This window comes from Somniosus microcephalus, chromosome 11 (assembly GCF_052327205.1).
Source record: "Somniosus microcephalus isolate GS21.2 chromosome 11, FLI_Smic_1.0, whole genome shotgun sequence".
Lineage (NCBI taxonomy): Eukaryota > Metazoa > Chordata > Chondrichthyes > Squaliformes > Somniosidae > Somniosus > Somniosus microcephalus.
The window spans coordinates 194615717-194643504 of record NC_140997.1 but is presented as its reverse complement, the minus strand read 5'-3'; the positions used below and the strand labels follow the sequence as shown (position 1 = coordinate 194643504).

Sequence of the window (27788 nt, the reverse complement as noted above, 5' to 3'; positions counted from 1 at the left end):
GTGATCTACATAAATGATTTGGATGAGAATGTAAAAGGTATGATCAGTAAGTTCGCAGATGACACGAAAATTGGTGGGGTGGTAAATTGCGAGGAGGAAAGCCTCCGGCTACAGGACGATATAAACGGATTGGTCAGATGGGCGGAAAAGTGGCAAATGGAATTTAACCCTGAAAAGTGCGAGGTGATGCATTTTGGACGGACAAATAAGGCAAGGGAATACACAATGAGTGGTAGGACCCTAGGAAGTACAGAGGGTCAGAGGGACCTTGGTGTACATGTACATAGATCCCTGAAGGCAGCGGAGCAGGTAGATAAGGTGGTTAAAAAGGCATATGGGATACTTGCCTTCATTAGCCGAGGCATAGAATATAAGAGCAGGGAGGTTATGATGGAGCTGTACAAAACGCTGGTGAGGCCACAGCTGGAGTACTGTGTGCAGTTCTGGTCGCCTCACTATAGGAAGGATGTGATTGCTTTGGAGAGGGTGCAGAGAAGATTCACCAGGATGTTACCTGGGATGGAGCGCCTCAGCTATGAAGAGAGGCTGGACAGGCTGGAGTTGTTTTCCTTGGAGCAGAGAAGGCTGAGGGGGGACCTGATTGAGGTGTACAAAATAATGAGGGGCATAGATAGGGTAGATAAAGAGGAACTTTTCTCCTTAGTGGGGGGGGTCAATAACAAGGGGGCATAGATTCAGGGTAAGGGGCAGGAGATTTAGAGGGGATTTGAGGAGGAACTTTTTCACCCAGAGGGTGGTTGGAATGTGGAACTCAATGCCTGAAAGGGTGGTGGAGGCAGGAACCCTCACAACATTCAAGAAGCATTTGGATGAGCACTTGAAATGCCATTGCATACAAGGCTATGGACCAAATGCTGGAAAATGGGATTAGACTGGACAGGGATGGATGGGCGGCGCAGACACGATGGGCCGAAGGGCCTCTTTCTGTGCTGTAAAACTCTATGACTCTATGACTCTATGACACCAAACTGAGGCCCTAATATTGACCACAACACCTGTCGCCATTAACCTGAGGATCCCTTAGCCAACACTCTTCTCATTTTCCACCTACTCACTGCGATCAGGTCTTCTAAGCAATACTGCATGTGACATGGCAGAATAATTCTGCAATTTACCACCGACTTGCTGTGGCCTCCAGCTAACAGAAAGATGGTGAACAGGGCAAGATCTACAGGGTGTTACAGAACTGTTACTTCTACAAGAAAATCTGCCAGAAATGCTCAATCTACCACAAATGCTTAGTTGTAAGATACGCACAGACTAAAAGCTGAGCAAACTCACTACTCAAAGAGTTAAACCACAGATGGTGCTGCAATATGCAAAAGACTGCACACGAGTTCCTGTTTTCAACCAACCAACATAAACCACTGCTTTGTATACTATTTCTACTGAAGGCTGTAACTTATTTTAGAGAATCTGCAACGATTTCCTCCATATGTTACTGTTTTTTGCCAAAATATGTCATTATTAAAACTGTATATGGTGCAATTTTACACTGTAGCGTCACTCAACCTGTAGAACACCCAACCGAGAAGCTACAAAAACAGCAGGATGCATAAACCTTGCGTGCGTTTCGAACACTAATATTCACTGCAGCTTCATAAAGTCAAAGAGAACTGACTAACATGTACTTTCATTGATCAAAGCCTGAAGAACCATAGTAAGTATAGTGAACTTAGCTCATCATTTTTAATGGTTTTATATAAAGTATAAATATTTTGGAAAAGCATTTTTAAACATTCAATATGTACCTTACATCGTGCAACTTATTTTTGATCATTCTATTTGCAGGCTCAATTTCTTAACTGATGATATTTGCAGCTACCCAATATGAAATAGCAGCAAAACCATTCTGCACTTCTTACCTGATGCACGAAGAAGCAACACCACACCATGAGGCACTTGAGTGTTTTCACCAGCGAAAGAAACCTGAAGATTCTCTAATTGTTTGTAGTAACGCTTCGAGCTTACGAATGGCCCAAATTGCCCCCAGCTTTTTCTTTAGCTGCACTGCTCCCAAAGCAACCGGAACAACAGGAAGTGAGACAGGAGCCTTTCGCCTCTATGGTTATCTGCATCTATACAGTCAGAGTGCAGATGGACTGCAGAAGCCAGTAATGCAATTTCTGTGGTCTGCCAGGTGCACTTTAATTGCGTAAATGCTATTGCTGCGGAGAATATATTGAATATCCTTCCGTAAAGTTGTTGTATCCTTTGTTTTGTTGGGCTCGACAGGCCTGTATGAAACAATTTAGCTAGTTTGAAATCCCCTAAGTCCTGATTCTTGACAACTGAAAGGAAGCTGAGGCGGGAGCAAACATAATTTGTGTTGGTATAGTTTGAACATGGGTGTTTTTTTTAAAAAGTGTAATACTATAGGCAATGAGCACTAATCCTACTTATTTTTCCTTGATAAACGGCACTTCTATACTGTCAAGAAAATAAATATACTTGAAATAAATAGATTTATTTTCCAAGATTTATAAAACAATTTCTGTACTGCATATCTGTTCCTGCAACGGTACATCATTTCCTCTCATGGCATTGAGTCCTGGATTACAAGTGATTGAATTGCTTCAGGAAAGTCATGTGTTTGGACCACTTGTCCACTAACCAACAAGTGAGGCAATTAGGTGTTAATTTGATGTTGGATGTTTCTTTTCGGATAATTCTTCCAAGATTTAATGGATTTTTTTTATACCAACATAAAAAACAGAACATAGAATGTGTTATTCTTGTAGTAGCAGTTTTTGTTTGTACTGCAGCATTATAGGGGACATACTCAAGTTTGCATTCTTTTTAAAGGTTTGAATTTACTGTAGTACTTTGCACGCTTAATAAAAATCCATATGCTTAATAAAAATCCATATGCTAAAAAAATCTAATGGAATTGAATTTTATAAAATGACTTCATGTCCTGGAACTGAAGATGCCCACACAGCTCAAATTAGCCAATTATGTCTTGGCTTGATGTAAAATTTTTGGGGCATAAGTAAATTATTGTAAATCTTTATTTTCTTCAGTTTAGAAAATGCTTGCCTCAAATTTTCTCAGGACAAATGATGGGTTCTAAAATTTTGCTAACAATTTTCTTTAACCTACATGGCTGGATAACTATTATGTCAGTCTTAGAACCAAGACTCACACATACTGGGATCAATCCCAAATGTAGTAATCCAGGCGATAAAGAAACAAATCTCAGCCTAATCCTGTCAGTCATCAATGGAAAAGAGATGCTAGAACAGGCAGCTTTAACATTTGTCCGCCAATAACTTTCATCACATTTGGGGTTAGGGTTGCCAACTCTGGTTGAATGTATTCCTGGAGGTTTTATCACATGACCTCCTGCCTCCAACTGCCCCTCCCCCACGCTCCCGCCATTGGTCGCCCAAAGCATCCATTGTCACGGCACACCGCCTTCCCACACCAAGTGGAAAGCAAACAGACTCTCCATTACGCAACTGGATGATTCATGATCATCAGTCAAATAGCCTCTCCCCCCTCCCCATTTCCAATATTTTTATAACGAATAAACAGAAGCATTCAGAGAAAGAAACAGACAATTTTTTTTTAAACGCCTCTATGATTTTTCTCCTGGGTTGCTCGCACCAGTGTCCTGGAGACTAATCTTCAATTCGTGGAGACTCCGGGCCAATCCTGGAGGGTTGGCAACCCTAGTTGGGGTGTCTTTGTTACACCCATTGTTAGCCCCAGTAACCTAGGCCATGTGTAGAAAATAGATTATTCCTGTGTGGCTACAGGTTTGGAACTACACTGTGGAAGGACACATTGCCTCATGATTCAAGGGGAAAAAAATAACAAAACTCAGTCTGGAAATCTCAGTCTAATCCTGACAGCCATTAATGGAATGAGGCAGTTTTCTGATGAAGGGAACATACTCAAGATATCATAAATGTTCTTTTTCCTTCACAGATGCTCTCTGACCTGCTGTGTATTTCCAGCATTTTCTGTTTTTTATTTCAGTTTTAACATTTGCCTTCGTCAGAGTCAGGGTCCTTTTGCTACATCCATTGTTATCCCCAACATCCTGGACTATGTATAGGGAGTGGACCATTCCTTTGTGGCAAGAGGTTTGGAACTACACCAATCCCATTGTCCATGAATTTCCTTCCATTATCTTCTATACTGCAAAGCTCCTGGGAAATGTCTATTCAATTGAGAAAAGTTTGCGCAATAAATATATGCTCCTGTTTTATTGTAAACTAGCAAACTGCACAGTGACTGGAGTCCGAAGGCATGGTTGTATTGCACGCTCACATGACTATCAACGGGGGAAAGGCAGAACGCTGTGTCTGCATATTTCAACACATGCACAGAGCATGCTCAACAATCTTCAACAGCTGGTCAGACCCTCTAATGACTGACAAGGGGTTACAGGATAGGATAAAATGCGACGTGAGGGTAGATTTAGGGCTGCCATCTCACAATTTGTTGAGCAAGAAAACAGAAAGGATACTGCAATGATTCAGCAAAATCTTCTTATCCTAATCCTATGTAAGCTCTGACCTGAAGTAGGATACAGTTCTGTATTTGTTCTAGTCTTTGGCTGTGCACCATGCAAGATACCCTAGTTTTGTATACATATATATATATAGGATTAGGATTTGGTTTAAACTCATACGATTAAAGTTATTGGTTTCTTTTTACTTAAGAAAATGGTTAAAAGTTTTTTATTCCCAGGATGCTTTAGGGTTTAGTTTGTCAGGGTACAATTTAGCTGACACTGTGGTTTAAGGTGTTTGCTGAAATGACAGGATGTGTGAGATTCGTGTCTCTTGACTTGTTTTCATGGCCACATTGTGAACCAGATAGCCAAGACTGCCTTGAAATAATGAAGACATGAATGAAAAACAGTTGGCATTTGTTGTTTGGAAGGAAATACTTCCTTTCTGGGGGTCTTGTTCACAATAACACTCATCATGCCATAATTATCACTGACTGAGTTTGTGAGAAACAGACTATAAAGATCCTAAGCTTTTCTTAACAAGTTGTGGAGAGAATCAGGATTGGAAAGGAACAAGGTTACGTCTCAACCTGGGGAAAGAACACACAGTAGTATTGTTGATCTCTCTGTATGTCTACTGTTTATCTGGACTTGGTCTAATACAATAAAGGAGTAGTTGCAAACCATACTCTGGCATCAGAAATCAAGCTGTTACAATCTCAATCAATTTTTCTAAATGCATCTAGTAAATAAATTAAAACAAACAAGTTTGGTTATTAGTTTATAAACATATATATACTCTGCACTTAGAATCATCTAGCAACTTTCTTAAACCTACAGTAAAGAGGTTTTAAATGTTAATCCACCTGTAAGAGGAACACTAAGCAAAGGAAATGAAACAAACCAACAGCTACAACAGCTGTCTCATCCAAAAATCAAATAAATAAAAGAAATTAGAAATTAATTATCTAGCTTGTAATGTAAATATATGCAGAGGTACTAATTATATTTACAATTACATAGAATTTACAGCAAACAAACAGGCCATTAGACCCAACTGGTCTATACCGGTGTTTATGCTTCACACGAGCCCCCTCACACCATACTTCATTTAACCCCATCAGCACGTCCTTCTGTTCCTTTCTCCCTCGTGTACTTATCTAGCCTCCCCTTAAAAGCATCTCTGCTATTCACCTCAACTGCTCCATGTGGTAGCAGGTTCCACATTCTAACCACTCTCTGGGTAAAAAAGTTTCTCCTGAATTCCTTATTGGATTTATGAGTGATTATCTTATATTTATGACAATGATAATACATAAAGTGCTAAGTGGTTTGCGAAAACTGCAAACTTCAGGTCTAGACCTTTTTCAATCTTAAGGTGTTTCTGTTCTGACACTTGTTTAGATTGGATTCGGAGAGACTGGTGACCTTGAATCAACTTTCTGCTTTTATACCTCATCCCAGATACAGAAACATAGACCCAGTTTTCTGTGAGTCTACAATTCTGCCACTGGAATAAAGCCGCAGTATTTAGCAGTGTAAATGCTCAGAGCTCTCTTATGGATGGTGGTCTCCCCAAATCCAAACTAAACAAGTGTCAGTGTAAAAACTGCCTTTACGGAGGACAGATAGTAAAGATCAGTATTTTCACATTTACAATTTCTGCTCACATGACAGCAGTTCAATCACATAGGAAACAAGTTTAACCATGTTCTGCAGATGGTCTGGGCATGAACATGCAATATATACAGATTTGTGACATCCATGAAATATTATGCTTAAAAATGTAATTTGTTAGGGCAAGCACAGCAGCGAAATCCTCAAATTCTTAATTATATTCAGTCACATTCTGAAATCTTGTTTGTTTCAAATTCTTTGGGGGGTTAAATTGGATAGCCCCCTGAAAATGGGCGCAGGGAATCGTGATGCGCGGTTAACCCGCACCCGCTGGTTGCAATGCAGGCAGTACGGCAACTTTATTTGAATAATATCTATGTCCAGCCAGCACTAACCATGGTGTTCATTGGCTGGATGAATCAGCAGGGGGCCAAAATCATGAGAGGCTAGCACCACTTAAAGCTAGCCTGCACTGTTTAAAGCTAGCCTGCATCTCTTAAAGGGGGGGGGGTGCATTGTGGCTGAAGCAGGTGCTGGGAGTCATGGTTGAAGATATTCTGACCTGGGAAAGAGTGAGGAATGGCACAACAGGGAAGAAACAGCAGCGTCCAAGTTTTTCGGACGCTGCATTGGAGGTCTTGGTGGAGGAGGTGGAAAGGAAGAGAGAGTCCTGTATCCGCAGGGGGGAAGGAGGATCTCCAGACACACAATCAAAAGACAGTGGGAACAGATAGCCATGGAGGTCAATGCCAGGAGTCAAGCCCTGAGGACCTGGATGCAGTGCCGCAAGAAGTTCAATGACCTCACACAGGTGGTCACGGTCAGTGAAATGCATCTTCAAATGCCATTTTGTACCAAATGCACCACTAGCCTCAGCAACTGCTCAATTCACCACACCCCCATCACTCGCCTACCAACAATCTCTATCAATCAGGCCTCATACCTAACATTCATATGCTTCACCTCACCCTCACACTCTTCGCACTGCTGCAAGTCTCAAACCCACATCTCACAGCTTGCACACACTGCCAGCTATTCAACCATGACAGCCACATCACCCAAACAGATTGGACAACACTCATTGACACACTTTCCTCTCGTGCAGGACAAAGTGGCGCACTACCAGAGGCAGCAGGAGCTAACTGGTGGGGAACATGTGCGCATGCATGTCCTAACCCCCATGGAGGAGATGGTGCAGCCATTATTGTGATGGCCATTGCTGAGGCCATGGCCTGCGGCAGGGCTGAGACCATCGAAGATGACGGTATCCTCATACCTAATCCTCCTTCTCACATCTCCGCTTCCACCTCATCCCACAATTTCTTCTGATTTACAAGCTGCAGATGATGTAAGCATGCGCCTCTTACTTTCCCCCCCTCCCCGCACCACAACTTTACCCTTGTGCCTTTTTCCTTTCAGATACCAAAGAGGTGCAACCTTGCTAGGCAGTGGAGGAACACCAAGAAGAGAGTGATGATGAAATCACAGCACCATCACTTGATTTCACACACTCAGCCACCAGCTCAGATACTGACACTGCTCGTATCTTAGAGGATAGATTAGATGTGAAACACCTGGCACGAGTGGGCTGCCGTCAAAGCAGGGGGGCAAGGATATCGCAGGTGCCACCTCACTGGAGGGCGAGTTTGCAGACGGGTTCCATTGCAGAGGACTCAGGTGAGGACTTTGATACGGCAGCCTACAGAAGAACGCTGATGGGTATGCACAATGAAATGATTGGCCTGCTCTGCATACTTCTGGCGGACATTTACTGCATGCACGCTATGCCTGCACCAATATGGCATCCGGCACAATTTGCCCCATAAGTCTGCGCACGCACTGCGGACGCCATTTTGGATCTCTAAGGGCACTCGTAGCGCCCAAGAAACGGGTGCTAACGAGCCCAATTTCTCGCCGTTTATCTATGCATTTTCTGCATTGTTAAAAAGGGGTTCCAAAAGAGTATCATAGGCATCAAAACTGAATTAACTGTGCAACCAAATCGACTGCTCCTTTACTGGAGATATTTGATATGAAAGACAGCTACTGGAAATATCAAACATTTGAGTTTGCAAGAATGAATTGCCAGAGGTAACTGCTGTTAACAGCTACATCACCACATAGGAATCCAAGGATGAGCATGTGTGGTCTCAAGGAACATACCGAATGTAGGTGCTGAAACCAGCAATATTACTTAACCAGATAACAAAAAAATACAGCAGCAGACAGGTTTGTGACACAGTGCTTTGGTGTGCTAACATGCTCCATCCTGGAGTTCTCAGTATCAGCCTAGTCATCCAAAGGAAGCAGAGTGGATGGGGTACGAGGAGCAAATGTCTAACTGAGTCTTTTTTGTGCATCAATTGGTGCAACGTTATAGAACGGATTGGCAGAATCCGCAGAGCAAATTGCTGCCGACTGGAATCTGTGCTGTCCATGGACGAGAAAAAGTAAGATATGTAAAAATATAATAAAAACAACTGCAATACTATTGGGGATTAGCAGAAGGGGAGATTTGTTGATAGGTCTGTTAGTCACCTTCCAGCTGACAAATGTTTTCATTTGTTTGCTTAAAAATAATGCAACAATGCAAGTTGCATCTAAAGACTTTTACTGTGTCACTTCCATGTGATGTCATTGACACCAAAGTGATGTTCCTGCCAGACAAAAATAAGATACTTTTTCTGAAGTGCCCCTTTAATGCAGCACAATACGCTTCTTCTTCAAGGAGGTGTGAAAAAACAGGTGATTTATCTCTTTCATATTTCCTTCTTTTAGTTTTAGAGATTGCCCACAGGATTATTGATTATACGTGGAAGGAAGCTTCTCCAAAAACAGTAAGAGAAATCATCAAAGAGTAAGAAATAAAAGTTCTAACTTTATGGGAAATTATTAACACATCCAAGGGCGGCTGGGATCTAGTTTTTAGTCCAAACATTTGGAGCTGTAACCCTTTCTATTTTCAGTTTCCAATAAACACTTGTCACAACTCAACAAACAATTGATTTATGTCGGCCCCCATTTACAGCTAAAATATCGACAATTCATATCAAAGCTTGAATTTGGAACTGAAAAATCTCCTCTCTATTTTTTTTTCAGTCCGGTAAGTTTAGTATCAGTTGAAGAGACAGTCTTGGAAATGATTTTGAGATAACTAAATTCTGGAAAAGCAGAACTTGTTAAAACAATCACAGCATGGACGCAGAAAAAAGGTTAACTTTAGCTAACCAGTTAGCACATTTTTGAAGACATTATTCACACAGAGAACAGGAGAAATGCAGTTGATATATAATTGGATTTTGACGCGGTAATTTTGGGAGGAATAAGGCTTTATTCCCTTAGGTTAGGGAGGAGACAACCAGTCAGGGATCTAATGCCTCAACACTATCCAGTGACCTCTTGACATATTCATGAGCGCACATGGGCAGGGAACAGGGTTAGGCGCAACTGGGGTGCCTTCATGGATGACTGACATTCTTTGTTGGGGCTGAAACATGAATGTTGGCCACTTCAGTTGGATACTGAGTGCAACCATTGCCTAAGGTGTCATACCTCAGCAAGCAATCAGTGCCTTTAGGAGAGGAAGTTAGGGGATAAAATCAATGAGGAGAAAAAATAGACTCATTCTGATCTTAATAATATTTTGCTTTGCTGAAATTGTTCCTCAAAATGAATCTGAGCCCATTTCAGCTTTTCTTCAATAATCTCCTCCACTACCAGGTGCTGCCTCAACAACTCATCACCCAATTTTCCTAAGAGTGTGTGTCTTCTTGTTGAGTGACCAAGAACCCCTGGGTGGGTTCAGGCAGTACTGCCAGTAGTCGCAGACTGACAGCAGCGCTTCCTCTTTCAACACTCCGGCATTGTTACAGCTTTGCTCTTGGCATTGGCTAACAGCCACTGTGGGTACCCATCTGGTCACTTTGTACCCATTTCTTGTTCCAAGCCTATTTGGTATCTGTATGGTGGCAGGTCCAACTCCCTCACTTTCAATCTATGTATTTGTTTTTATTTCTGTTGTTTCCTGGCATTTATTTCCTCTTAATGATAATCTTCCTAGTTTGTGCATGCACAATGTCAGAAGGTAATACATTTAGGAGCACTTATATAGAGTTATGAGCTCATCTTAATTATAGCACTAGATATTCATGCAGACATTTAACTGATTAACTTTCCTTTAACTCTAAACTACAGTGACCATAGTCCACGTAATCTGGTCAAACCCAAAATTATCTATATTGAATAAAATCAGCACAAGTCATCGTACTGTATTAGGTACATGGAAGAATGGCTGAAGGATAATAATAGGCAGAGCAATAAAAGAAACCATTGTGAAATAGGCTGAAGATTATCGGCACGATTTGCAGTGATAAGAGGATTCTCAATACAGGTAGACTACCCTTTATCCGAACTACCGAAAACCGAAACCCTCTAAAAACCGAAGGTTTTTTCGTTCAGCGTAAGTCGTGCGCACGACCCCGACCCCCGCCGACCCCCACCGCCGACTCCCCACCCTTTCGGATAAGGGATAGTGTATCCTTTATCCACACTTCCGAAAACCAAAATCCTCTGAAAACCGAAAGGTTTCGTTCGGCGTAAGTCGTGCGCATGACCCCGACCCCCACCCCCCGCCGACCCCCCCGCCGACCCCCACCCCTGCCAAATTTCCCAGTCTTATAAAATACCTTCTGAAATCCGAAATTTTCCGAAAACCGAAACACGGCTGGTCCCGAGGTTTTCGGATAAAGGATAGTCTACCTGTAGTACGTCTGATACAGGGAGATTTTAACAGATACTGGATATGTTGTCATAAAAGCGCTTTAGAGAGATCAAACCTTGTCATGGTCGATTCATGAAAGAGGACGATGTGATAACTTTGGAACCTTCTGTACAATGATTTTTATTGGAATAACTCTGCGAAGATGTGGGAAGGGTGTTGATGTGGCATAATAGTTAGGGGGCTCCTAATAGTCCAGATTATTGACAAGCAATGTGAAATTATGGCAGTAAAAGTTCATGTGTGTAAATGAGGGGACATGATTGTTAAGTCTGTGTGTCCCAGTTAAGCTTATTATAAATCACTGGACACAGACCACAAGAATAACTTTAACAGGTCTTTACTATTCGGAGGTCAGGGCTGAACTGCCCAGCAAATCCCTACACAACACTTATATACCAGTGTGGTCACCACCGGTATTACAGTATACAGCAGCCAAGAGAAAGTAGTACATCTCTTAAGGTAGTTCTCTTAAGGTGGAACAGGTTACATACACCACAATCCTCCCTTTTTAGCTTAACAGTTATATCCCCATTTAACATAACATAATAACATATATATATACAACTTCATGCAAAACAGTTCAAAGATTCAGTCTCCGAGGAGGCCTCCTGATTCGAGTTGGATAACGCCTTTCAGGGGTCTCTGATTCTCGTTGCTGGGTTGACTCATCTAGTTGGTCTCTTATGGATTGGACATCATCATCAGGTACATTCACTTCTGAGGTAGATGCTTCAGGTTCACTAACTTCTTCCACGGTTGTCTCTGCCGTAACCATAGGTTCGACCCTTGTTCTCGATTCTACCAGTTGGTCAGCATGACGCCGTATTACATTTTCACCAATATCTACCGTGTACATCAGGGGTCCTTGTCTGGCCCGAATTGTTCCAGATTGCCATTTCTCGTTTTTATAGTCCCGGGCTAACACTGGTTGTCCTATTTCTAAACTCCGAGTGGTCTTGTTATTTATATGCTGGAACTGTTTGTTTTCAACTTCCCTCCGCACATTTGGTTTTAACAAGTCCAACCTGGACCGCAACCTCCTGTTATAGAACATCATGGCAGGACTTTGGTTTGTCACTGCATGAGTGGCGTTTCGATATGCCAGTAGTAATTTGTCCACCTTGCGTTGTAGTGGGATCTGATCTTCGCTCATGGCCTTTATTGCTTTTTTTGAACGTTAGTACAAATCTCTCGGCCAACCCGCTTGTAGCCGGATGATATGGGGCAGAGGTATGATGTTTCACCCCATTCTTCTTCATGAATTTCTGGAATTCTTCTGACACGAACTGCGGTCCGTTGTCTGAACATATTTGTTCTGGCAATTCATTTCTTGCAAATATCGTTCTTAGCACCGCGATCGTCTTTTCCGAGGTAGTGGTCGTCATCTTAATCACTTCTGGCCATTTAGAATGTGCGTCCACCGCAATTAAAAACATGGAGTCCATGAATGGACCAGCAAAGTCAATATGTACACGTTGCCATGGGGTTGAAGGCCATTCCCATGGATGCAGCGGTGCAATCGGAGGTGCATTTTGCACTTTTTGGCACCCTGAGCAGCTTTTCGTCAGATCCTCTATCTGTTGGTCGATACCCGGCCACCACACATAAGCCCTAGCAAGGCTTTTCATCTTGACTCCCCCCAGATGACCTTCATGCAGTTCCTTTAGAACTCTCTCTCTTAACTTAGGAGGAATAATCACCCTTGTTCCATACATCAATGTTCCTTGACAGACGGACAGCTGGTCTCGTCTTGCTGAGAATGCCGGTAGCAGTGGATCACCATGTGCTGGCCATCCCTTCACCGTCACTTCGTACACCCGGGACAGTGTCGGGTCGTTCCTGGTTTCTCTTTCAATACTTGCATTGGTGACTGGTAAACATTCGATGATGGTCGAGTGAAATAACTCAACAGGGTCAACCGTTGGTGCCTCCTCCTCTGTAGGTAGTGGCAGGCGTGACAGCCCATCAGCATTACCATGCTGCTTTGTACCTTTGAATTCAATCTGATATTGATGTGCCCCTAGGAAAAGGGACCATCTCTGGAGTCTCTGTGCTGTCATCACCGAAACACCCTTCTTAGGGTTAAAAATGGATACCAACAGCTGGTGGTCTGTCAGAAGCGTAAACTTTTGGCCCTGCAGGTAATGATTAAACTTCTTTACTCCCCACACAAGGCTGAGAGCCTCCCTATCTATCTGAGCATAGTTGCGCTCAGCGGAGGTCAATGATCTGGATGCGAACGCGACTGGCGTCTCCAGGCCATTTGGCAACTTGTGCGAGAGTACTGCCCCAATACCATATGGAGAAGCATCACAAGCCAAACGAATAGGCAGCGTTGGGTTGAAGTGAGCCAACACTTCCTCTGAGGTGATCAATGCCTTGCTTTTGCGAAAGGCCCTCTTACAGTCCTCGCTCCACTTCCATGGTACTCCCTTCTGCAAAAGAGCATTCAGCGGGTGCAGCACCGTGGATAAATTTGGCAGAAACTTATGGTAATAGTTAATCAACCCTAGGAACGACCTCAACTGGGATACACTATCCGGAGCGGGAGCCTTCACAACAGCTTCGATCTTGTCAGGAGACTTATGAAGCCCCTCCTGGTCAATGACATGACCACAGTATGAGATCCGCTTCTGAAAGAACTCACATTTCTGACGATTAACTCGAAGTCCATATTCTTTCAATCTGGTGAGCAGCAGTTCCAAATTTGCAAGGTGTTCCTCGTCATCATCTCCTGTAATCAAAATATCATCCAGGTAACATTGTGTGCCTGGAATTCCCTGTAATACCTGCTCCATGGCCCTCTGCCAAATTGCTGGAGCCGATGCCACTCCAAAAACCAGTCTATTATACCGGTACAAGCCTCTATGCATGTTGATCGTGAGATACTGGCGTGACTCTTCCTCAACTTCCATCTGTAAGTACGCCTGCGCCAGGTCTATCTTGGTGAAGTGTTTCCCGCCAGACAACGAAGCGAAGATATCCTCAATCCGCGGAAGCGGATACTGCACCGTGTGAAGCACCGGATTAACAGTGATCTTGAAATCTCCACAGATGCGAACCTTCCCCGGTTCCCCCGGCTTGTTGCTCGATGAACGCTTCATGACGGGAACAATGGGCGTGGCCCACTCACTCCAGTCTACCTTAGACAGTACTCCTGAACGTTCTAGCCCTTCCAGCTCAGCTTCCACAGCAGGTCGTATTGCATAAGGTACCGGTCTGGCTTTGAAAAATTTCGGGTTTGCATGTTCTTCAACCTTGATGTTTGCCGTAATTCCTCTCAGTGTTCCCAGTCCCTGTTGGAACACCTCTTTAGCATCGTCCAATATTCTGGACAATCGTTTAGGTTTGACATCTTTTTTACCGGAATCTACCGTTAGTGCTTTTAAGGAATGCCAGTCCATATTTATTTTCCTAATCCACTCCCGTCCCAGTAGTGATGGACCTCCCTCAGGTAGCACATAGAAGTCCATTCCTCGGCTTTCTTTGCCCTTGTGGACCACCTTTACCTCTATCTTCCCGATGGGGTATACTCTTTGCCCTGTGTATGTTTTCAATACAATCTCCGTATCCCGTAGGGGAATATGTGGGAATAACCTTTTGTAATCTTGCTTATTCATGACCGTCAATGCCGATCCAGTGTCCAATTCCATCTTCACTTGGACTCCTGCTATCTGAAGTGTGACCCAAATTGTTTGGAGGTCTGCTTCCTTACCAACATTGTGTACTCTTAGACTACCCAGTTCATTACTGCTGGAGTCTGAATCTGACTTCTGTTCGTTCGAACTGTTCTCTGTCACCTTGTGTACCTTTCTGTACTTTTCCTGCGGTGACTTTTTGTTGCTGGTCTTCTTTCCTGACTGGCATACTTTAGCTATGTGACCAAGCCTGCCACATTTTCTGCATTCCTGATTTTTGAACCAGCACTGGTTCTGATCGTGCGTTGTCTTTCCACAACGATAACATTTTACTGTACCCAAGACCATTTGATTGGTGCTGAGTTCCGGTGACCGTAGCTGCATTTCCGCCGTGCCTCTCGCTGTGGCTTCGTGCGATGCTGCAATAGTGACAGCTTTATCAAGCGTAAGATCATTCTCCTCAAGCAGTCGCTTTTGTGTTCCTTCTTTTAACAATCCACACACAAATTTATCTCTCAGCGCATCTGCTAGTCCTGTTCCAAACTGACAGTGCTTTGCTAGCTCACGCAGTTCAATTAAAAATTCAGTGTTGCTTTCGTCTTTCAGCTGCGTTCTTCTGTAAAATTTAAATCGTTCCGCTATCATCAGCGGCGTGGGGTTTAAATGATTTTTCAGGACAGTAACAATATTCGCGAAAGTCTGATCCGCCGGTTTATTTGGTGATAGAAGGTGCTTCAATAGCCCGTATGTCTTCGCACCCATTGAGCTTAATAAGGTTAGTGCTTTCTCATCATCTGGTACCTTATTTGCTTTACAATAAACTTCCATGCGTTCTACATACGCGGTCCAATCTTCGATATCGCTATCAAAGGTATTAATGTTCCCATGTTTAGGCATCCTTGCAAGTTTTTTAAATTTTTCTTTTTCTCAAAATGGCGGCTTCTCGCGCTTGTCTTCTTCCCCCGCCTACTAAAATGGCGGCTTCCCGCGCTTGGCGGTCTTTCCTGCGCTCGTCTTCTTCCCCCGCCGACTACAATGGCGGATTCCCGCGTTTGCCTTCTTCCCCCGCTGGCTGCAATGGCGATTGCCGTGCTGCTGCCGTTCTCGCCTCCCCAGCGGTTCTCAATTCCCCGACGCTGCTTTACCTCGCAGCCCCGCTTGCAGCCCGGTCCTTTACACTGGCTGCGTTTGAGTTCTCCGCGGCTCTCGTGCCTTAAGCTGCCCCAGTCGCTGCGCCTCTCGGCCTCGACTGCAGCCCGGCCCTTTTTACCGGCCGTGGTCGAGTTCTCCGCCCTTTTTCCTCCGTTTTCCCTCCCCCACTCCACAGTCAACGCGGCCGACTTTCTGCTCGTGTCACTGATCGGCTTACCCACCACCATGGTAGAAGGGATGATCACTGCTTGTCGCTGATGGAAGGCTTCGTGGTCAGAATTTTCTTTTTAACCCGGGTTCTCGATGCCTCCCGTGCGATGGTGCTCAGCAGGATGATGAGGGCGGATGCCTCTTCTCGATGCCCGTTCTGAGGACGAAGCTGCCTTGGATGTAAAACTGCCGCAGGGTAAGATCGGACTCGTCGCCACTGTTAAGTCTGTGTGTCCCAGTTAAGCTTATTATAAATCACTGGACACAGACCACAAGAATAATTTTAACAGGTCTTTACTATTCGGAGGTCAGGGCTGAACTGCCCAGCAAATCCCTACACAACACTTATATACCGGTGATCATCTGCAGGGTGGTATGGTAATGTTAATGTTCACCATAAATATTTCACATGCCCAACTCTCAACATGCCTTCATGATAGTGCCCACCTCCTGTTCCAGTGCTAATCATATATAGAAGGCAGCAGCTGCATTAGTGCAGGTTACACATGTAATATACCATTGGCAGCACAAGGGTTGACAGCACAAATCTGCAGTATGTCTGTTCACTATGAGTTTCATATAGATTCGTTTTTCAAAAAACTATATAGCACCAGACCTAACTGTAGAAACAAAATGTCTCTGTTGCATTTACTTGCCCAGCGTGAATGAAGCACATTAAGTAACTCTTCCTCACTTGCAATAATCAGGTTTCCCTTGCTGCACACTGCAGGCACTCCGCTTTCCTCCAAAATTCAGAGAGTAACTTGATAAGTAGATGGAAGAAGCTTTCAATGATCATCGTGATGCCATGATGCACGCTGGATCGGTTTTGGCTCCACTCCTGAGACTGGAATTAATACTATTCCAACTCCACCAAAGCTGCCTACTTAGGTGGGATAAGTTGAGACAGTGCATCCAAATCTGTGCTATACAACTTTCACAATTACCTTACTTCACTGTCAGTGTAAATTTGGCTTGAAAATAATAGCACAAAAATAGCATCACTGAGTTAAAACAGATTGTTCAATGTTACTATAGACTGATCATTCTTAACTTTAACCTCAGCAAGAATCAAGTTAAATGGACCTTCATTTAGTCTGGTGCTCCTGATGACCTTGTGCATTTTAGATTCTACCCGTGAACTGTGGCAGAACCTCTAAACACTCTGGCTGAATTATCCACTCACGAGTTAGATTAATAGGTGGCTTTTAGTTACATTAAAAAAAAAGCCCAGTTGGTCAGTAATCTAAAATACACCTAGTTGGAGAGGTAACATTCTTAAAATGGTTCAGAAAAATTCCTGTTTCCTGTGGTGGAGGGTGAGGGTGGGAAATGGGGGGGGGGGGGGGTGGGTGGGGAGGGATGCGGTTGGTGGTTTTGGCATCTTGTTTTGTTTCATTCTATGCTCTTTGTTTTTGCATGTGCAGTTCAGAATGATGCCAAAGACAGATGCATATATAGAATAAAAATTATATCATTTTGGCTGAACATTTTCAGTAGTTTCCAGCAATCTGCTTTCTTTCATTGAAAAATGACTTGGAGATTCTATTTCTGTTGTGGAGCGATAAACTCATTTTCATGACAATCCCTGATATTCGAGAAGACTTTCCCTGCTAAACTTGCTTCAGTACTTCAAGAGTTAACCATAAGTGACAATTTAAGATTTACCTAGTTTTTTTTTATTACAGCGTGATATTTTTGGAACAAATCTGTAGCGTTAGAGAACTCCTTTTCTCCCAGTGCAGCTGCCATTTATGGTACATGTTATTCATCATCTTTTCCACAAGACCTCAGACCGGTTTTGTACAAATTGAGGCTTTTGAACCCTGGAGGAAACAGGTTGACAGGAAACATCCAACGCAATGAAGTCTACAAATTAAGCAAAGGGACAAGAATAACTACTTGGGCGGGGGAAACACCGCATACAGGAGGATGGAAACATGATGGTCACAAAGCAAAGATAATGGCCCCAAAATATTACACATTTTTTTAAGAAAATGAAGTCTAAATGGAGAAATGAACAGATGATATAAAAAGTCTGTCAGCAGTTGGTGCATGTCTGTCAAATTTTAAAAAGAAACAATTGTTACAAAAAGTCTGCAGCAGCCAAACATGCGCAACAACAGGAAGCGTTACAAATAGGAATAGGAACAATTCTTGCCAGCATAAGTTTATCAAACTACTATGATTTCTTGTTGGGGGGGGAAGGGGGGACGACCATTTTTGTCCAACAAATAAAATGCAATTTTTATTCCCGTTAGCTTTCATCAGCAATTTCCATAACTTCAAATAACAGAAATGCCACCTTTCAAAATCACACAACGTGGAAAACTTTTGAGAGGGCCAAATTTTAACAACGAAAAATAAATAAATAATTTTCTAACAGCCTTTGTACACCATAGCTACACTGTTAGATTTCAGTGCTTAATGAAGAGTCAGAGGTGCATAAAAATTCCACACCGCAGCATTCTTGCACAACGCAATACTCATTCCACGTGAAAAATACCAATGCCATTTTTAATGTTCGGAAGGTTATGTAGAACAAATAAAAAGCATAAGTAATGAAATGCATTAAATTACTCATCAAAACCAGTTGTACATACCAAACCCTACTGCAATTTGAAGAGATCTGAAAGAAAAGTACTTGTTCTTCAGATTTAGACCACACTCACCATTTATGCATTCCTAAGATGGCAACCTTTGGGAGATTCAGTAAGGCAGTATATTAGAACTCAATCTTTAAAATTCTGGGGTTAGGGATTTAAATTGAACCAAAAGTAAAGGTAGGAAGAATAATGCATTCTTTCTCACACATTTGCAGCTGATTTACATTGAAATTGTCAGTATAAATGGCACAGAGACTTCTCTGATATACGTCATGTGCTGACTAAAGCACGAGAGGTATTCCCAACTTGTTTTCTTTTAACATGGTGATGTTTCTCTAATCAAGCTCAACCACTGAACAGCTTTGCAATGTAGAGAGAGAGAGACAAATTTGGCCTAACTCAACTTCACTTTCCATAGGTGAGTTAGAGACTAATTCTTAAGGCCACACCAAACTCAGCAGCATGGTGGCATAGTGGTTAGCACTATTGCCTCACAGCGCCAGAGACCCGGGTTCGAATCCGACCTCGGGTGACTGTCTGTGTGGAGTTTGCACATTCTCCCCGTGTTTGCGTGGGTTTTCTCCGGGTGCTCCGGTTTCCTCCCACAGTCCAAAGATGTGCGGGTTAGGTTGATTGGCTATGATAAATTGACCCTTAGTGTTAGGGGGATTAAATACGTGGGGTTACAGGGATAGGGTGGGATATGTGTCGGTGTAGGGGTTACGGGGATCGGGTGGGATATGTGTCGGTGCAGGCTCGATGGGCCGAAATGGCCTCTATCTGCACTGTGGGGTTTCTGTGGTTTCTGTGGTTCTGTGGACTCTGCAGTCTATGGTTAAGCTCCGATAGAGGATATTGTAAATATGACCTTTCCGGTCAGCTTCTCTGATATAATTGACTCTTCTCTGTGGATTTATAGGTGCTGGGTACGCTCCAGTACCTTACCCGAGAGTGTACATCATTCAAGTAGGAACATAGTGAGTGTCGACTGCTGGGAAGGGGTGGAGGACGGTACTTTACATCAAAGCCCCATTCAGTCCTTAGCCAACATCCACATACTCACCGTTTCATGGGATACCAATCAGAATTGGGTAGCCTAGCCAGCGGCTGAGGCCAATTGTAGTGCGCTTAAAGCTACAATGCTGAGATCAGCTAATGCAGCAGGGACAAGGTCTGTGTCACTGAGCTGAGTTGTCGCAGGGAGCTCTAAAAATATTCTCGTTCGTGGTGTCCGGAGTTGCTGGTCCCAAGTATAATCTAGCAATAGATGTTGATGTTGAGTGAGGCTGTGTGAATCCCAACTCTCCCTGCCATAAAATAAAACTTGGAGACAGAAAGCTTTGTAGATAAATGTTGATTAAGTGTAATGAAACTTAAACTGCAGATTATCTTTAACACAGAGAATGAAATCCAAGCAAAAAAAATTGTATTCTCTTGGCACCTGCAGATGGTGTTATCAGCGTGCAGAGAATCATAGAACAACATCTGCATTACTTTGTCACGAAGGGCTGGATCTTCCTTTGCTTCTTCACTCATTTTGTGCAGGGATGCCAACCCTCCAGCAATTAAAAATGTATCTCCTGGACACTGCTGTGAGCAACCAGGGAAAAAAAATCTAAGGGGCATAAACAAAAAAGTGCTTTTTTCATTTTCTTTGAACACTTTTGTTTAATGGTTATCAAATTATTGGAGTTGGGGGCAAAAGGGCTGATTGACTGGGTGGGAGATGAAACCTTCAAGAATGAGTCTAATCAGAATTGGCAACCCTAATTTTGAAGCTTTTTCTGGACGGATGGAAGTAGGAATTGTGGCGGGAAGCCGTTCCATTGGCTCCCCAATGTCTGCTGCCACTTTCAGGGTTTTCCGCCGGAAGTGACAGTAGACACTGAATCACGCGTATTTACATATGCAATTTAAAACATAACGTCATCAAACATATTTTCCATCATTAACACCCGAGCAACGCCCTCAGGAATGCCACTGTGTTGCTGGCATCCAGTGTTGAACGCAACTTTGGTGTGGAGATGGGGTTAGGAAATGAAAGGATGTCTTGCCTAGTGCAATCAATCACAGAGCACGAGGCAATGAGGAGGTATAAAATAAATGAGAAAACTATATTTTAACTTCAGTCAGTGCCCTGGGTCACAGTACACTATGACAGGAACTACAGCTACTTGCCAAACATTTTGGAAATCAGGAAATAGTTGGGGCTTGTAAGAAGGGAACAGCTATAATCATGGGGGATTTTAACTTTCATATTGACTGGACTAATCAAATTGGGCATGGCAGCATTGAGGAAGAGTTCATAGAGTGTATTAGGGACGGGTTCCTTGAGCAGTATGTAACTGAACCAACCAGGGGGCAGGCAATCTTAGATCTGGTCCTGTGTAATGAGACAGGATTAATAAAAAATGTCCTAGTAAAGGATCCCCTTGGAATGAGTGACCATAATATGGTTGAATTCCAAATTCAGTTGGAGGGTGAGAGAGTTGGATCTCAAACCAGCGTACTAAGCTTAAATAAAGGAGACTATGAAGGTATGAGAGTAGAATTGACTAAACTGGACTGGGAAAACAGATTAAAGTGTAAGACGGTACAAGAGCAGTGGTCTACATTCAAGGAGATATTTCACATCTTTCAAGATAAATATATTCCACTGAGGAAAAAGGGGAGTAAAAGAAAAGACAGCCATCCGTGGCTTAGTAAAGTAATAAAGGATAGTATTCGACTGAAAACAAGGGCATATAAATTAGCCAAATCTAGTGGGAGGATAGAAGATTGGGAAGCATTTAAAAACCAGCAAACAATAACTAAAAGATTAATTAAGAAAGCAAAGATAGATTATGAAAGTAAACTAGCAAAAAATATAAAAACAGATAGCAAGAACTTCTACAGCTATATAAAAAGAAAAAGGGTGGCTAAAGTGAACGTTGGTCCCTTAGAGGATGGGACCGGGAAACTAGTGGTGGGGAACATGGAGATGGCAAAGACGCTGAACAAATATTTTGTATCAGTCTTTACAGTAGAGGACACTAAAAATATCCCAACACTGGACAAACAGGGGGCAATTGGGGGGGAGGAGCTAAACACGATTAAAATCACTAAAGAGATGGTACTCAGTAAAATAATGGGACTTAAGGCGGATAAATCCCCCGGACCTGATGGCCTACATCCTAGGGTCTTGAGAGAAGTGGCGGTAGGGATTGTGGATGCATTGGTGATCATTTTCCAGAACTCCCTGGACTCAGGAAAGGTCCCGGCAGATTGGAAAACTGCTAATGTAACACCCTATTTAAGAAGGGAAGTAGACAAAAAGCTGGAAACTATAGACCAGTTAGCCTAACATCTGTGGTTGGCGAAATGTTGGAGTCCATTATTAAGGAAACAGTATCAGAGCATTTGGATAAACATAATTTAATAGGACAGAGTCAGCATGGTTTTACGAAGGGGAAGTCATGTTTGACAAATTTGCTTGAATTCTTTGAGGATGTAACATACAGGGTGGATAAAGGGGAACCAGTGGATGTAGTGTATTTGAACTTCCAAAAGGCATTTGACAAGGTTCCACACAAAGATTACTGATCAAGATAAAAAATCACGGGATTGCGGGTAATATACTGGCATGGGTGGAAGATTGGCTATCTAACAGAAAACAAAGAGTTGGGATAAATGGTTCGTTCTCGGGCTGGCAATCAGTAACTAGTGGTGTCCCACAGGGATCAGTGCTGGGACCCCAACTCTTTACAATCTATATTAACGATTTGCAGGAAGGGACCGAGTGCAACATATCCAAGTTTGCCGACGATACAAAGATGGGAGGGAAAGCAGTGAGTGAGGAGGACATAAAAAACCTGCAAAAGGACATAGACAGGCTAAGTGAGTGGGCAGAGATTTGGCAGATGCAATATAATGTTGGAAAGCGTGAGGTTATGCACTTTGGCAGAAAAAATCAAAGAGCAAGTTATTATCTAAATGGAGAGAAACTGCAAAGTGCTACAGTACAAAGGGATCTGGGGGTCCTGGTACATGAAACACAAAAAGTTAGTATGCAGGTGCAGCAGGTGATCAGGAAGGCCAATGGAATCTTGGCTTTTATTGCAAGGGGGATGGAGTATATAAACAGGGAAGTCTTGCTGCAGTTATACAGGGTATTGGTGAGGCCACACCTGGAATACTGCGTGCAGTTTTGGTTTCCATATTTAAAAGATATACTTGCTCTCGAGGCGGTTCAGAGAAGGTTCACTCGGTTGATTCCAGAGATGAGGGGGTTGACGTATGAGGAAAGGTTGAATAGGTTGGGACTCTACTCATTGGAGTTCAGAAGAATGAGAGGCGATCTTATCGAAACATATAAGATTGTGAGGGGGCTTGATCGGGTGGATGCGGTGAGGATGTTTCCACTGATGGGTGAGACTAGAACTAGGGGGCATAATCTAAGAATAAGGGGCTGCCCTTACAAAACTGAGATGAGGAGAAACTTCTTCACTCAGAGGGTAGTAAATCTGTGGAATTTGCTACCCCAGAGAGCTGTGGAAGCTGCAACATTAAATAAATTTAAAATGGAGATAGACATTGTCCGAGCAGATAAGGGAATTAGGGGTTACGGGAGAGGGCAGGGAAGTGGACGTGAGTCTAGATTCAGATCAGCCATGATCCTATTGAATGGCGGAGCAGGCCCGAGGGGCCGTATGGCCTACTCCTGCTCCTATTTCTTATTATGTTCTTATGTTCACGTTCAGAGAAAATGTACAGCATATGCATTAGAGAGCTATTGGACTACATGAGCTAGGTGCGGCAAAATAGTAATGCAAATTCTGCAAAAATGCATCTAATGCAGAAATTTGACCCAAATGGAATAACATTGCTTGATGTAACTGGGACTTTTAATGTAGTTAAATAGCAATGAATTTACTCACTTAAATTTGCTAGAACTGAATTAATCCCTTCAAATTGATGTCAAATTCAACAACTCAAAAGAAAATTAGGCTCAACTCAGAGTTTTTAAATCAAGATATAGAAATCTGAACTCCCAACTCAACGATGTTCAAGTTCTGGTAGTCCCAATCCAACTCCTTTTGGACATCAGTCCCCAGCACAAGATTGTGCTTAACTTTGAGCCAGTGTCAATGGCATTCAATCAGCAAGTTCTCAAATACTGTACTGTGAAAACAAAGTGATGAAAATGGAAGTACCATTCTGAGGATGGTATTGAAGTTACATAGGGTGATGGAAGAGAGTGTTTTGTAGTGCTTTCAGCCCATGCCACAGCGTTCCTCCCCAGCCTCAGCCACCGGGCCGAAATAATGAAGGTTGCACTTTATATGACCGTGGGGCCTTGCAGCCGAGTACTCACGTGGCACAAGCATACATGCTGTCTCCAGTACTGGTCACTAAATAGAGACAGGCGCAGGACCCTGACCACTTTTCTCCTATTTAGCTCAAAGTCAATTATATTGACCCCACTTCTGCTTTAGCTGAGATCAGCGAACAACACAGAGCAGACTGAATCGGGCACCTTCCTGAGTCACATGGTTCAGTATCAACCATGAAATGCACTTACCCAGTGAGTCATTGACTAAGCTGATGTTGATGCAGGTATCAATATCTGTGCTTGAAGACTTTGATGTTTAAATTGATGTAAACTGAAAAAAGTTCTATTTTCCAACATGGTTTCCTTGACTTTACAAACATAAAATAGCAAGAATAATAATCTTCAAGGACTGGAATGATAATACGATAATACATATACATCAAAAATAGGAAACTATCAATTTTTTTTTGAAGTAGCTGATCACATGGTACTGTGAACTTGGAATTTATTACATATGAATTCTGGCACTGTTTTGCTGACGTACTACTTTTACTATTTGTGGTTTGTATAGTACTGCCAGTCCTGTCAAAGTTGGCCAATAAGGAATATCATAAATACAGAGAGGTGTGAGAATACTTCAGATTGGTGATGATTAGGCAATGCACAAGGTCTGAGTGAAAAGAAACACACTCAACAAAGCCAAAAAAAAATGGTAGGGATTAACTGAGGTTTATCAGGAATAAAACTTACGGAACTGTGGTCCAGTCCCAGAACAGTGGGAGATAACACTGTTTTAAGCACTCTACAAACCTCAACACCTTTCATTACAGATCAGAGCCAACTAAGTGCTCATTCAAGTACTGTTATCCCACATACATAACTTATGCTGCTGCACGGAACAGAATGACAATGCGATATGGGCCTAGAAAAATTGGATCATGCCCCAATCGGGGTACAATCTGGGTACAGCACATGCCTAATGAGGCCGGGGGCAGGACCACACAAAATTGGTCTGTCAGCCTCTTTAGTACAGTACGGGCAAGCTGCTGGCACTACTCGCAGCTCCAGAGGCAACTCGACGGTCACAGGGGGCAAGCAAGATTAGCTGGCTCAGGGCCTAATGTGAGTCCAGAGTGCGAGGCAATTGGGAGGGGGGACGATCGCTGGCTGGCAGCAGCCTGCAGTTCCTCCAGGCTCCACAATAAGGCAAGTAAGGCTGGATACAGATGGAGTAATCCTGAGCACAGGAAACCCAATTCCTGCTGCGTTCAGTCAGGGCAAACCAATTTCTGGTTCGGGCCCTAAAACAAGTGTTAGGCCTCTAATTAAAAAGAAAAAGACTTGCATTTATATAGCACCTTTCACAACCTCGGGACGTCCTAAAGCGCTTTACAGCCAATGAAATACTTTTGAAGTGCAGTCACTGTTGTAATGTAGGAAATTAGAAAAATGAAAGGGCCCAACGCCTGTTTTAGGTGGCCGGCAGGGATGCCTCTACAGCGTCCAAACCAATATGGCGTTGGACATGTTTGCGATGCTGGCTCCAAAATTGGACCTCTTTGCACCCATTTTCCACCTGGAAAACGGTCGCAATGAGGTACAATCTCACCCCCATGTCGTTTATTCTATTCTATTTGTAAGCAAGATATTATTCAACGAAATGTTTTTTTTTTTTTTTTAAACAGGGATTTGCTCAATATGCACAATATTACAGCTCTTGAGAGAGACCATTATTGTAAGCATATTTCAGGAATCAGTTATGTAGTACAACAAGGAAAATACAATAATTACTTTGCATCAGTATTTACAGTAGAAGAGGAGGATAACATACCGGAAATCCCAAGAAAACTAATATTGAACAAGGGACAGGGTCTCAATCAAATTAACATAAATAAAATAACAGTAATGAAGAAAATAATGACACTAAAGAGTGACAAATCCCCAGGACCAGATGGTTTCCACCCCAGGGTTTTAAAGGAAGTAGGTGAGCACATTGCAGATGCCCTAACTATAATCTTCCAAAGTTCTCTTGATTCAGGAACCGTTCCTTTAGATTGGAAAATTGCGCCTGTCACTCTGCTATTTACCAGAAGGAGTGGACCTGAGTGGGAGTGGAGCAAGAGCAGAGCTGGGAGCAACTCAACACAGGCAGAATTTGAAAGAGTGACATCAGAGTAAAAAAACCTAAAGTGACATCAGCACAAGGGAAGGAGCTGATTGGTGAGTAGCTGGTGAGTGGTTTTTTTTCAACTCTTAAGTTTATTTCTGCTAAGTTAGTTAATACTCTATTAAATAGAGGCATGGCAGGGCACCTCAGTCTCATGGAATGCACATCTTGTGCCATGTGGGAAATCCAGGACGCTTCCCATGTCCTGGACAACCACATGTGCAGTAAGTGTCATTGGCTGGAGGAGCTCGAGCTCGAGCAGCAGCTGGCATCACTGCGGTGCATCCATGAGGCTGAGAGCTACGTGGATAGCACATTTCAGGAAGTGGTCAACCCGCAGCTTAAGAGTGTGCAGGCAGAGAGGGAATCGGTGATCACCAGACAGAAAAGGAGGACCAACAACAATTTGTATTTATATAGCACCTTTAACGTAGTAAAACGTCCCATGGCGCTTCACAGGAGTGTTATAAGTCAAAAAATTTGACACCAAGTCACATAAGGAGAAATTAGGGCAGGTGACCAATAGCTTGGTCGAAGAGGTAGGTTTTAAGAAGCGTCTTAAAGGAGGAAAGAGAGGTAGCGAGGCTGAGAGGCTTAGGCAGCAGCAGCGGAGGTGGCGGCAGTGCGGACCTGCGGGAGACTCGGCAGTTTGAAAAGGGCGCCAGAGTCCAGGTGAGGCCTCACAGCAGCAGCGGAGGTGGCGGCAGTGCGGACCTGCGGGAGACTCGGCAGTTTAAAAAGGGCGCCAGAGTCCAGGTGAGGCCCCACAGCAGCAGCGGAGGCGGCGGCAGTGCGGACCTGCGGGAGACTCGGCAGTTTAAAAAGGGCGCCAGAGTCCAGGTGAGGCGTACCAGTCTCCAATCTCCGAGCTCAGAGGGAGGGAGAGAAGTAAAAAGTAATTGAAGTGTGACGTCACCAGAAAGCAGGTAAGTATTTCTCTCTTTTTAAACTTAAACTCTGTGGTTTATAGTTACTAAGGTCTCTCTGGTGTAGCGGGGACTGTTGGTAAACCATTTAACTGTAGTGTAATTAGTGGGATTGATTGATTTAATTTAATTTCAAATAATTAGCACGTTTACAGAGTTGGACACACCGCAGGTAGAGGTTGGACAGGCAGAAAGGGAAGGGGTGACCAACAGGCAGAGTACTAAGCGCAGGCAGGTAGTGCAGGGGTCCCCTGTGGACATCCCCCTCGCAAACAGATACACCACTTTGAGTACTGTTGGGGGGGATGGCTTACCAGAGGAAAGCAGCAGCAGCCAACTTCCTGGCACCAGGGGTGGCTCTGCTGCACAGGACGGGAGGAAAAAGAAGGGTAGAGTTATAGTAATAGGGGATTCTATTGTAAGGGGAATAGATAGACGTTTCTGCGGCCGCAAACGAGACTCCAGGATGGTGTGTTGCCTCCCTGGTGCAAGGGTCAAGGATGTCTCAGAGCGGCTGCAGAACATCTTGGAAGGGGAGGGTGAACAGCCAGTTGTCGTGGTGCATATAAGTACCAACGATATAGGTAAAAACCGGGATGAGGTCCTAAAAGCTGAATATAGGGAGTTAGGAGGTAAATTTAAAAATAGGACCTCACAGGTAGCAATCTCAGGATTGCTACCAGTACCACATGCTAGTCAAGAGTAGAAATAGAAGGATGTTTCAGATGAATACGTGGCTAGAGGAATGGTGCAACGGGGAGGGATTCAAGTTCCTGGGACATTGGAACCGGTTCTGGGGGAGGTGGGACCAGTTCAAACCGGACGGTTTGCACCTGGGCAGGGCTGGAACCGATGTCGTAGGGGGAGTGTTTGCTCGTGCTCTGGGGGAGGGTTT

General features: G+C 43.4%; 1 protein-coding gene across 3 annotated transcripts in view; it reads right to left on the bottom strand.

The window, feature by feature from the left end:
* Nucleotides 1–27788, bottom strand: part of arhgef3 (Rho guanine nucleotide exchange factor (GEF) 3) — a 407720-nt gene that overhangs the window by 191962 nt on the left and 187970 nt on the right. The window contains exon 1 of one of the 3 annotated variants that reach the window (XM_086001621.1): nt 1887–2036. The exons of the other annotated variants lie outside the window; for them this stretch is intronic. Coding sequence (XP_085857747.1) covers nt 1887–1916 — 30 coding nt within the window. The 5' untranslated portion in view covers nt 1917–2036. Of the gene's footprint in view, nt 1–1886; nt 2037–27788 lie in introns of those variants that run through there. 3 annotated transcript variants of the gene reach the window in all.